The sequence below is a fragment of the Hemitrygon akajei genome, chromosome 4, assembly GCF_048418815.1.
Source record: "Hemitrygon akajei chromosome 4, sHemAka1.3, whole genome shotgun sequence".
NCBI classification, from domain to species: domain Eukaryota; kingdom Metazoa; phylum Chordata; class Chondrichthyes; order Myliobatiformes; family Dasyatidae; genus Hemitrygon; species Hemitrygon akajei.
Window position 1 is genome coordinate 57,654,580 of NC_133127.1, and position 13,147 is coordinate 57,667,726.

Consider the following 13,147-nt stretch of genomic DNA (forward strand, 5'->3'; position numbering starts at 1 on the left):
TAGTGCTTAACATATAGCTCTCAAATCAAACAAATACTAACTGGATATAAAATGTCTGTCATTGTTAGTGCAGGAACAAAAGTCTCACTGAAGTACATTTATTTCCCTTGATCTTTTATGAAGATGTAAACCTTATAGTTTCACATTTCTTATAAAATACAATATTTGGAATTGTTATTTTTCCAATTGTCTTTTTAAAAGATGATCAATATTAACAATTTTAACCAGTTTTTCAATAATGCTCCATTTAAATCTTTTATAAGTAGTAATCAACTGGACTCATCCTTTTATTTTCTTTAAAAAAAAACCTATAATTCATTAATCAATGATAATCTCTGCTCAAAATACCATGGTAATTAAAAAAGTAATGTTCATCACACTGTTTTATCAGGTCAAAAGCAAAAGTATATAAATTTCATCGTCACAGGTAATTATTTTACCACAGGGCCAAGAAGAACAGTTGAGAAAAATGACAGGCACAAAAACCTTTAAACTGATAGATAAATTGACCATCAAGCTCTCAGAATATAATCCATCAGTAAATATATGCAAACATAAACACTGCATGAAATTATTTTTGGAAGTTCATAATGTGAAACAGGCTGCATTGGATACTCCAATTTGTGTTTGGCTTACCATTTTCAATTTTTGATTAGTCATTTTAAATTGCTGAGCTAGTTGTTGAAAGTGAGCCAACTGCTCCTGAAATAAAAATACCAAAAGTTATGCTCTTGCAAGTGCTTCTCAGAAGATTTTGTTTATAAGTACTTAAAATTAATTTTTTAGACTAATTTTTTTAAATGAAGAAACTCATTCTGCATGTTACATCAGAAATAAAAAAAATTATTTAACTCTTATGAAACATCAAAACATTAAGGATATCGTACAGTCTCTTGTTGTTGGCCGAAGACATGATTCTCTGCTGCTGTGATGCGATCATGGTACATCTGTTGCATTTGGTCTAATTCTTGTGAAACTGATTGATGTAACTCCAAGGCTAGCTCTTTTTCCTAAAATACAAGAGAAGTCTGTTATGAAAGTGACCTTTTATAAGTATATCTAGAATGGCAATTATGTCCTATACAGTCACTTTATCTAATATGCATCATTCAGATCCAATCTTACATCACAACCCTTTAGCTAAATTGTTAATTTCACTACAGATCATTTACACACAGCTATGTTGTGATTTTTGAAAATGAGCTCTAATTCCATACTCTTCAAAAAAGCTATAAGCTACTGAAGATTATAAAATATGAACAAATAGTTTGATGTGGAGAAACACAAAGAATACAATACAAATTCTGATAATATTAATCTCATTTGCTGTTTTCAGCTGCTCATTAGATGCAAGTGAATGGTTGTGTTTTGCGACATCACAGTGACAATACTAAGGCTAGCTAGGGACAAGTCAGTAAGACCAGCATCAGTGGTGGAAAAATTACTAGAAGGGATTCTAGGAGACAACGTCCAGCATTTTGAAAGGTATGGATAGATATGGGATTGTCAGCATGGCTTTGTGCATGGGACATCGTGTCCCACAAATATCATTTGAATTTTTGTTTTTTGAAGAATGATAGAGGATTGATGAAGGCAGGGCAGTAGATGCTGCCTACATGCCTTTCAGTAAGGCACTGGATAAGATAAGGCATGGTAGGTGAATATAGAAAATTAGATCACCAAGGTCCAGGGTGAACTAACCAAATGGATACAAAATTGGCTTGGTAAAAGCTGGTAGATGACAGTAATGTGGGGTTGTTTTTCAGATTGGAAACCTGTGACCAGTGGTGTGCCACAAGGATCAATGCCTAATATCTTCTTCACCATCCTACCTACCTGTAAACTACTTTCAGGGAACATATACAGGCAGCCCCCCACCCCCCACCACCATTTTTCGAATGTTCGCTTTACGACAGCTCGCTGTTACGAAAGCCCTACATTAGTACCTGCTTTCGCTAACCAAAGAGGATTTTCACTTTCACAAGATAAAGACGCCCGCTTTTTTACATGTTTACCCCGAGAAAGACTACAATGACCATGAAGCCTTGTGCAGGCAGTTGTTCGTGCAGGCGTGTACGTGCTGATCTTTTTTTTCTCCAAATCGATTTTGGCTCGCTGTCGTCCCAAGTTTGATAAGTGAAACTGCACCATAAATACAATATTTCTATGTTATATAGGGTGTATATTTATCATATCATTCCTGCTTTTACTATATGTTCGAGTTATTTTAGGTTTTATGTACTATTTGGTAAGATTTTGCAGGTTATTTTTTGGGTCTGGGAGCACCCAAAAATTTTCCCCATATAAATTAATGGTAATTGCTTCTTCGCTTTACAACATTTCGGCTTACAAACAGTTTCATAGGAACACTCTACCTTTGGATAGCGGGGGAAACCTGTACATGTATTCTTCAGATTCCTCTGTCGCTCCATGGAAGCCCTCAAATTATTGTAAAAATGCAACTTTTTAAATCAGAGTTCTGTGTGGCTATTTCAATCTAATGATATGATTACTTAATTAGTCTTCATGACAGTAACTCTAGTTTCCAGGTGATTATACCTGAAGGCTACATTACCCACTTTTGTCAGATTAACCTATCAAAATTATCAAGATTTAAAAAAATTAAGTAATCTGCCACATTGCCGATCATTGCTTACTTTATTGGCAAGCTGTAACTGTTTCTTCAGACTTTGCACCACTTCTCCTTCTGTAAAGTCAACATCACCAATGTTTGCACCAGCAGGTAGGGATTCTAACTGTTTTTCAATGGTCTCCTGTAATTCTGCATGCAGTCTAGAGCAAAGACAATTAAAAGGGCAAATTATAAGGTATTGCAGTCTTAATTATTTCTTTAAATCTGAAATGTTTTTCATTAGTCAATTTGTTAGCAAGACTGAATTTAGAAAAAAATAATTAAAGGTCTCTGTTCAGCCGTCCACTACAATAATGCACTGAAAGATTCAGGTAAAATGAAGACATTGACAACGAAATAACTAAACAGTCCTAAATTCAGCCTACAATTTACATTGAGTCAGTAGACAAGTGGCTCAATAGAGAATAAGAAAATGGTCTCAGCCTTTGAACAAAATCAAAATATGAACAATGCTATTAAGTACATTTGCAAAAATCAGCAGCATGATTGAGATGTCCTTAACTCTTACACAGATCCTGACACTTTGTCAAACCTGATAACATGGCTGACTGCATGCCAGTACTTCCATGGAACCAAATGGGGTCCAAGCTGGGGTGTTCAGTACTTGAAGAAAATAACGGCAAATGGGGAAAAAAAGACCTGCTAGCCTAGGTTTGTTGCAATCTATGCCCTGGGGTTGAAAGTATTACACTTCGTCTATCTCTATGTATCCTTGAAAAAGAAGCAAATCTATAACACCAAGGAAATTTTTACAACAGCTTTAAAAAAGTTTTTTAGTTTTCATCTACACTAATTCAGGTTATAGTCATCTTACTTTGCAATAATTCTAAACTGAAAAGTAGTATAATCTCACCTTTCATTTTCTTTTACAACAACTTCAAGCTTTAATTTCATCTCATTCATACGAACCTAATGTTAAAATTTAAAAGAAAATTCATTGCTGGAAAGTGGATGCAGAAATTTTAAGGCATTAAATAACTATTAAAGCAAAGGTGCAGATTACCTGGTGACAATTCAATTGCTGATTCATTTGTTGCAACTGTTTATCATATTCTGCTACAAGAGGTGCCAAAAGGCTATCAGAGAAAAAGGAATGAAATAAAATTAGATTAAAAATATGCTTTAAAAACTAACAAATTCAAATGATACAAATCATGAAGCTTTACCAGCTGTTTTATTAAATGGAGATTATGAGAAATGTACTGACTTATTAGCAGTTATCAAATCTTTAATACAACTTTCCCTCCTTTCATTTAAAAGCTGTGTTCTCCTTATATGTATATCTTTTCTGCATCGTAAACAATTCCTGAATAAGTTTTGACAGCTAAGCACTGGAAATGATTATTATTCAATTAACTTTCTGGAGTACATAGAACTTCACATTTTTAATTCTTTGATCATTTTGGGCTAATGATGCAACTACCTCAATCACTCAATATTTATCATTAATAAATATAATTTTAATATTTAAAAATATCCAAATGTTTTAAAAATACATGCAAAAAACTGCAGTTTAATGAAAATGCTTGCAATACAACAAAGCCACATGCGGATAAATAAGATGAACTTAACCAACACAATTTAGCAAAGTGACCTTTACCATTTGTCCACGAGCCAAGGTGCTGGAGGATCATGTTCTTCTAATTGGCTGACCTAATTCAACAAAGAAAATACAACTAATATGTAAACTAAACAAAGCTTCTTTTCCACTGTATAGTGAGCCTTCCATAGAGGACTCAACAAGTCCCAGAACTTATCTAGATCATAATTGAAAACTATTTCCTATTGAAAACAGTGAATTTTTAAGAAATATGTATATAGACCTTCACTCAGCCAGAATGTGGATTTAAACTCATCGATACAGCATGTCAATACCACCTCTTTTTCCGCACTAAATCCAAACCAACCATCAACGACTCATTTACACTAATCCCAAACTAATCTCAAAGTCACAGGGAAAATGAGCAAATTTCATACAAAAAGCATCGAAGTTCAGAATTGAACCCAAGTTGTTGGAGCTGTGAAATAGCATTTCTAACTGTGCCACTGTACTTAAGCTAAGCCTTAGTTTGCTGATTTTACAAATATTGAGTTCTAAAGGTTGAATGCAACACACTTGAACCTATAACTTGCAAATTGAACAATGAGATGGATCTTCTAGAGCCACTACAGATTAAGAGGTTTAACATTCTGTCAGACTGTATGATACAACTATAACAAAAAAAAATGGAAAATGTAATAATGAAAGAAACTATACCTCATTAATAGCAGAGCTGGGCAGCTGCATTGCTTGGTACTGAGCTAGCACAGCATTTAACCGCTGCACTATAAGAGATAAAATTTAACACAAAACATTAAAGATACCTTATTTTCTAACATTCTGTAAAAAAAAAGCATCTTCCTTTTGAAAACCAGAGAACATGCTACATACAGGCCATAGCTACAAATCAATATGGATTACTTTTCTTTAAACATTCTGAAAATATTTGGTCGTCTAGAGTTAGAAAAGACATTTCAGTCTGTGAAGATGGGAAATAGAACCTAAGAAATTTAACTACAAGTTCCGGTTAATTGGGTCATTAGTTAATCGGGGCAGATGTTTATTTGGAACAACTTTCAGAGAACAAAACATATCAAGAAAATTTCCATATTTGTTTATTTGGGACACTCTGCTGCTTAATCGGGGCAGGAAACTTGCTGAACAGGTTCTAACTCGTGCCAGTTGCATACTCTTATGTGGCTGTTAGATGCAACACCACGCGTCTGGCAAACAATATTCAATTAGCATCAGTCGTGGATGTTTGTGCTCAGAAAGCAGTGATTTTTGTCACTAATAATTGTTGAGAAATAAGCACAAGATGATTCTGAATAGTTTTGTGGTTTCAATCATTCAATTTAGCTTCTCTCTTTTTTAACCTTTTTAACTAGTCAGCTAATAGACTCTTCAGCTAATGAAGGCAGCCACTTAATTGGGCCAAAATGTACTGGTCCCGATAAGTTCCAATTAACTCGAAAAGACTGTGTATACTAATAAATCCAACAGCAAATTCAGAAAAAAAGAACTTAATCACCCACAGAGAACTTGCTGCCATAGGAGTAGGTACATAAGAAATAGGAGCAGGAGTCGGCCATCTGACCCATCAAGCCTGCTCCACCATTCAATAAGATCATGGCTGATCTGATCATGGATTCATCTCCACTGACCTGCCTTTCCCTTATAACCTTCAATTCCCCTACTATGCAAAATCTATCCAAATTTGTTTTAAGTATATTTACTGATGTAGCCTCCACTGCTTCATTGGGCAGAGAATTCCACAGATTCACCACCATTTGGGAAAAGCAGTTTCTCCTCATCTCTGTACTCAGAACAGCATAAGTACATTCAAGAGGAACAAAGATAAGAATATGAAAAAGGAATAAAAGGGTTGGTGGAGAGGTGGGACGAAGGATCAGATGGATCATAAACACTAATGAAGTTTTGTTGAGTCAAATGGCTTTCTTCTGTGCAGTTTTATAGAACACAACTTTTATTGTCAATTACAATACTCATCTATCAGTACTCATTTACCATCTTCAACCGCAGTAATTTCACAGTCACACTAGTTTTGTTTCAGCAATATTCCCTGGGTGAGAGAACAAGCTCATCATGTTTAACTCTGTATGAGCAGCAAGACATTATAAATCAATTTACATAGTCTGCAGACAGATTTCTTTATGAACTTGGATATGCACTACTCACTGATTCATCTTATCCATCAGAGAGGTATGCCTATGAAAATAATTTATAGGAAACTTCCAAGATATTACAAAGGTTGCCAAAAATATCTCTTGGCAACAATTTTGTTTATAAATCCATCTTCTTGAACTGTTTCAATCCTTCAGGTGAAACTACTCCTATAATACTATTGAATAGGAAGTTCCAAGATTGTAGTCTAATTAGGACAGAACATGATATTTCCAAACAAATCTGGTGTGTGACTTGAGGGAACTTTTATTGTGAAGCTCTTACACTTCTGCAGCACTGATCCTCACAAGTAGAAATTGTATGCTTGAGAGATGCCAGAGAGGTCCAGGCAAGTAATAGCTATACTTTTTTTGAAATGGACACACTGAAAAGTTGATTAAGATTAATCAGTTAAGACATGCTGATTAAATAAACTGCATTGTCCTGGATGACACTGAGCTTCTTGAATGTTTTTACAGCTACATTCATCCAGACAATTGAAAAGCATACTGTCCTGCTCCTGACTCATGCCTTGTAGGTGATAGGAACATTGTGGTCTCAGAAGATAATCATCCAGTGATGTTCACTACACCATTGAGTGAAAAGTATGGATATCACTTTCTACACAATACTTACATGCAATTTGGAGCAGATTTACATAACAAGTATGAGTTACTAAAGCTGCTATACATTCTAAAGGCACTGTGCAACATGACTTGAAATTCTGCTGCATTATTAGAGACTTAAAACAGATAAACGCACTGCAATTTATTACAAGCCTTTATGTAGTTATTCATCAGATAGAAGGTAATAAATATTATATTTTATCTGATGAATGACTACATAAGTATCACCTGAAGTAAATATTAAACAATTGTTCTGAACACCATTTACCTTGATCTCTCAGAAAGTCTACTTCAGGAGTATTCATGTTCCTGGGTTTGTATATTTCAAAACAATACAACTGGGGATGCCTCCAACTAAGGGCTGAAAAAGATACCAAATTCTAAACAGAAAATAATAGTAAGCTGTAGGTTAGCCTCATTTTCAAAAAGCATCAAACAAAAGCAAGGTACTCATGCCAGAGAATGCTATTAGTCAATTACATTCCCACCAATTTATATGCCCATTCATATTTATTCAATTTTCCTTTTAAAAACAATTATTAATTCTACATCCATTACCTTATCAGTAACTCATCCCAAATCCTAACCACTCATTTGACACACAAAAAACTCACCTGTGAAGCTGTAAACCTTGTAGGTGTCTTCTGGTTATGAAGTTTCAACCAAAAGAAACACTTCTTCCTGAGTCCAGCTTCTACATTCAGTTATATTTGACTATGACACTATAAAAATCAGCTTCAAAAGGGAAAAATAAAATCAATCACATTTTATATGCTGTTTTCATCAATTATTTCTTTTAAATCATTAATGCAGTTGTGACTACATAATACTCTGTGAAAAATTAATATATACTAAATACAGCAACATCATTATGTGCTTAATGGGACATTTTTTCCTTGTGTATTTTTGATTCCAATGGTCTACAGCTCCCCCCAATGGAAATGCAGTGAAATCAAAGTCCCCAAATGTCAAACCTTAACAGAATCACTTAGTTTAAGAATGTCAAATACACACACACACACACCAACCACCCTAGCAACAAGACTAATACACTTACGATAGGTTGAAGTTCAAAATTTCTGAGATTTTAAAAAAAAACTTGACTACATTTGGGTAGTGGGGTGGTGATACTTCTCTACCAAAGGAGGTATAAGGTGCTCCTTCTCTCCAGGTCACCTTGGACAAGGTCTAACACCTGCTTAGTCTCCCCCCCACTGACCAGGGTCATGTGAGGCCATAGGAGCAGGTGGTCCATATCACAAGTGCTGGCTATGCGGCCACTGATGCCACGCAGACAATCTCTGAAGAGTATTGATAAAGGCTGGGAGTCACCCATCTTGTAAAGACACTGGCCAGAAGAAGACAATGGCAAACCACTTCTGTAGAAATTTTTGCCAAAAACTATCATGGTCATGGAAAGAACATGATCACCCGCGTCATACAACATGGCACATAATGAAAGAACATTCTTAAAGCTTGTATCGATTGAAATGGAAGTACTCTGAGCTGCTGGACAACAAACACCAAAAATTATGACTCTGGTAGATCAATAACACAGGATAGAAAGGGGTTGGAGTTACATTGATAGAATTTTTGGAAGCAGGGAAAAGTGTAGAATCCCAAAAAGCTGGTAATTTGTGTTACTCTTAGTGCCACCTCTTAGTGAGCATAAAAACACTAGATAAAAGGCTGCCTGAAGAAAGCTTCAAGGACTAGTTCTGAAACAAAAGGAACTTGGGCAACTCGTGCAGTTTCTATCAGAAGAGAACTGAGACTATTATCCTTGTGGGAAGTCCCTAATTACAACATGCCACCATGATCTCATGCCAACAATGGAGACCCAATTCAAACAAGAAGACAGAAGTGGAAGCATTTGGCAAGGAGAAAAGGGAAAAACAAAAGGTGGCAATGATGATCAAAGATTATGTTTAGGCACAGAAAATGAAGTTTTAAATAGGAAATGAGAAAAGTGTCCGAGGAGAGAATAGAATCCTAACTTAGTACTTGTTTACAATCAAGGACTGAAAAGCAGTTGTGGTTGTGGCTTTTAAGAAACAAATCATCATTATTTATAACCATATAACAATTATAGCATGGAAACTGGCCATCTCGGCCCTTCTAGTCCGTGCCGAATGCTTACTCTCACCTAGTCCCACTGACCTGCACTCAGCCCATAACCCTCCGTTCCTTTCCTGTCCATATACCTACCCAATTTTTTTTTTTAAAATGACAACATCAAACCTGCCTCTACCACTTCTACTGGAAACTCGTTCCATACAGCTACCACTCTCTGAGTAAAGAAGTTCCCCCTCGTGTTACCCCTAAACTTTTGCCCCTTAACTCTCAACTCACGTCCTCTTGGGTTTAAAGGGAGGGAAAGAGATTACTGAGATACTAAATGAGTATTTCGCAGACAAAAATGATGTCAATATTTCACTAAATGTAGAGAAAGTGAACACATATATGGTTAAAAAATTGCTGAAAAGGCTGGTAGTGCTCAGAATAGAAAGTCACCCTCTCCCACTGTTGCATGCTTACTAAGTTACTGAGAAAAGTAAAAATGTAAATTAGAGGAAGATCAATTGCAATTTCCAACCCTCTCCAGAATAGAAAAAAAAACTACAGAGTTGTAACTATTTCTCAGTCATCCAATTTAAAATGGTTGGCAGCCTTAGATTATATAAATATTGGACAAAATTGTTATTTGGAAATATTGGATTAATGAATCCTGCTTGGATTTCTCAAAAACTGCATCCGATAATTGAGTTTGAACTGAGTCCCAATGAAAATGTATCAACAAAGGTGGTATGGTTGATGCTTGAATTGACTTAAATATTTGATAAAGGATCATGGATTTCAATTTTGCTTTAAAAAAAACATAATTTAAAGTAGCAGAGACAGAAGAGACAAAACAAATGGCAGACACAAGGTGTGTGAATCAAAAAACAGAAAAAGGTGGAAATACGCAGGAGGTCAGGAAACATCTGTAGAAAGAGAGATGAAATTAACATTAGTTCAGTTTCCTTTCCCCCAGGTGCTATCTGGCCCGAGTACTTTTATCACTTCATTTTAAAAAAAAAAATCAGATTTCCAACATCTGCCATTTTTGATTTTGATTCTGGTGCTGGTTACTAATTCCTCAGCAAACTAGAGGAAAAGTATAGCAGGGATCTTTATAGTTAGACATCAAACCTTAGCTCTTTTCAAAGAATTAGAATTTATTTTATGCCTTACATCCACCTCACAACACGAGGGAGCAAAAATATTTATGTCACGCCTCTATCACAATGCACAAGCAATAAGGAAGGGAAATGTGCGGTCTAAGACTTGACCACTTAACTACAATTCAAAATTATACAGATAGCCTAAAATTTAGAAATTTGTAGCCATATTCAGAGCTTAAAGAGTGCTACAAATAGTCACTAAAAAAATACACAGAGTCTGGGTCAACTTGGTAGAAATTAATACACGGACAGTAATTGAGCGCTGTCAAAGTGCGATTTAGCTTTTGTTCAATGAGAACAATATATGAAACGGGCAGATCAAAACATCTCTGATACATCTTTGATTCAACAAAGCAGTAGTATTTCCTGATGAAACCTAACCATTTGTTTTTGTTGCTGTGGACTTTTTTAAAAAACGTTGCTATGACTCAAAGCAAACACTATGATGTACTACTTACTGTACACACCCAACCCAACCAATCAGCTTAGTGGTCTAAATGAAGCGATGACGGAGTCCTAGACACAGTAATTTAAGAAAAACATCACAGCAACTATTTGTACTTCCATTCACCCAGTAACAGCCAAACATGTAATAGCAAAACAAACAAGTATCAACCAGATCTCAAATTATCTTGTTTTTCAACATATTAACATATTTTGAAGTAGAATCTTAAAAGTTAAGATTTCAATAATTAAGCTTTTACACTGGAAAATATTTTTGTCATGAATACTAAAAATATTTTCAACATTTTATTTAGAGATACAGTGCAGAACAGGCCTGCCCACCCTAATAAGCAGCACAGCTCAGCAACCCACCCACCTATTGAACACAAGCCTAATCACAGGACAAGTAATAATGACCTAGTAACCGTATAGTCTTTGGACTGTAGGCAGGAATCTGAGCACCTGGAGGAAACACATGCACATGTGAAGAACGTACAAGCTTCTTACAGAGGACACTACCATTGAGTGTATTAACCAGCATTCTGAAAACAAAGATTCTATATCTATAGTCTAGGCACACATCTTCAATTAGAATTGAAAGCTAAGTGTGCATTTTATTATACAATATCTTCACAAAATATTTATCTTACCCAGTAGTTTTTATATACAGTTTAAAGGCTCTCAACTACAAAACATAACATTGGAAGATAGGAGCAAAAGTGGGCAACTTGCTCTCTCCTATCCATTCCACAGCATAGATTCTCATATCCATCAGCTCCACTTTCCTGCTTGTTCCCCCTAATCTCAACTCTCAAAACAGACCCTCTGTTTTGCCAATTTAATATCGAAGCAATGTTAAAGCATATTACATATTGTCATGTTAAATTTCAGGTAGAAGTACTGTTTAAGATGCATTTACTTTGTGCAATGTGTTTGCAACTTGTTTTAATTGCTACTAACACCACTTTTAATCCCCTAACATGTTACGGTGCAATTATTATACGCAGTGAATGGACTTGATTTTGCAGTAAGGACTACTAGGGCAATGCAGGAGGCTGCTGCTTAAGGTGGAGTGTGCATTGAGACACATCCGCGAGTCCGGGGACCCTGCGGTCGCCTTGGAAACCGAGCCAAGCACGCGAAAAAAAGGACACCGACCTGCGGGCGGGCCCCGGTCCTCGGGACCCCCGAATGCCACCCGGCCCAGGGACGACGCACTGCACCGGTAAAGCCCAGGCGTCAGCCGTATAAGCACGCACACTGTGCGCGATGCTGCCGACAGTATCACGTCGTACCAACCCCTCAGGAGACCCGCCCGCAATAAACGGCGGTGGCTGTAGAAGATTTAAAAAACCGCCGTACTGCCCAAAGCTGCTACCGCTTTAAGCCATCCGGAGGAGGAACACAAAACTCAAACTACGGTTCCGGGGACAGACCGTTGCGTTTGTTCACCTTTTTTCAGTTGGGTTTGATATTTCATTTTTACAAGACGCAATTCTAAGTTACGAAGACGGATCATAGCGATTGTAAGTATTTTTAAAAGTTCGTGGACAGATCCTTGCGTGAGTTTTTGGCGCAAAACAACTGGAAATCAGATGAGTGCGGAGCCTTTTTCGGGCCCACCGTGACGATTGACTAAAGAGAGTGATGTATGGTTTCTGGCGGAAAGTGCAGATCAGCAACAGAGTCGATGTCCAGGGTGAGGCAGAAACTACGAGCCCCTCTTCCATTCTGGGAAAGATCTTGGTCACCAAGTGCTAAGTCAGTGGTGTAAGTGTGGCCTGTACCCTGCCATTGCCTGCAGCATTACCTCTGCAGTAAAGTCGAGTTTATTGTCAAATGCACTGGTGTAGAGTGGCACAGTACTTTCAAAACCTTGCAGCATCATCACAAACACGTCGGTACAGACATCATATAGAATATAACTCATACGTAAAATTATTCCATGCAGTGTAATTAAAGATTGCAAATGCAAGGCATTTCCCTGCTGCATCTACAGATTAGAAAGTTTTGTGTTACAAATCTCCAAAGAAAGGGCGCAATTATTTGTCCATAGTGGTTTCTCTTCTATGGTTGGTTTTGTATGTATGTACATTCAAAGTGTGCATAATCTGGGTTTGCTGAAACCAAATGCCACCTGACACCAAAGACTTAACTGTGCCCTGTTATGAAGGATGGGTTTGGCTTCGTGGTAGGATGTTTGTTTCAGCTGGATCATGTAGTATAGCCTGCCCTCAATGAAGAGTATATGCAAAAGAACATAATTGATCTTGTCAATCAGGTACAATGTCTTCATGGCCCTGCCAAAAAGGAGTTGGTGCGGCATATTAGATGGTACTCGGAGCAGTCTGTCAAAGTCATTTAACAGGATGTTTACTCACTAGAAATTTTAAACAAGCATCATGACTCTGCTTGGTTGCTTGAAGACTTTTTTGTGCTAGAACCTTTATGTAGCTTAAAGTTCAGTACTTCTACA

The 13,147-nt window shown here is 36.7% G+C and overlaps 2 protein-coding genes across 6 annotated transcripts in view; one reads left to right on the forward strand and one right to left on the reverse strand.

The window, feature by feature from the left end:
* Positions 1-11,962, reverse strand: part of sclt1 (sodium channel and clathrin linker 1) — a 76,863-nt gene extending 64,901 nt beyond the window's left edge. For 2 of the 3 annotated variants that reach the window (XM_073042682.1, XM_073042680.1), the window contains exons 1-10: positions 11,830-11,962; positions 7,618-7,738; positions 7,272-7,364; positions 4,911-4,978; positions 4,254-4,306; positions 3,657-3,729; positions 3,507-3,562; positions 2,658-2,793; positions 888-1,010; positions 637-702 (exon numbers count right to left, since the gene is read on the reverse strand). In XM_073042682.1, the coding sequence (XP_072898783.1) occupies positions 637-702; positions 888-1,010; positions 2,658-2,793; positions 3,507-3,562; positions 3,657-3,729; positions 4,254-4,306; positions 4,911-4,978; positions 7,272-7,308 (612 nt within the window). In that variant the 5' untranslated portion in view covers positions 7,309-7,364; positions 7,618-7,738; positions 11,830-11,962. Of the gene's footprint in view, positions 1-636; positions 703-887; positions 1,011-2,657; positions 2,794-3,506; positions 3,563-3,656; positions 3,730-4,253; positions 4,307-4,910; positions 4,979-7,271; positions 7,384-7,617; positions 7,739-11,829 lie in introns of all 3 variants that reach the window. The other variant, XM_073042681.1, reaches the window with a different exon arrangement.
* A 28-nt stretch (positions 11,963-11,990) lies between these two features.
* Positions 11,991-13,147, forward strand: part of c4h4orf33 (chromosome 4 C4orf33 homolog) — a 55,908-nt gene continuing 54,751 nt past the window's right edge. For 2 of the 3 annotated variants that reach the window (XR_012098622.1, XR_012098623.1), the window contains exon 1: positions 11,991-12,197. The gene's annotated coding sequence lies outside the window, so the exon portion shown is untranslated. The remainder of the gene's footprint in view (positions 12,198-13,147) is intronic. The other variant, XM_073042683.1, reaches the window with a different exon arrangement.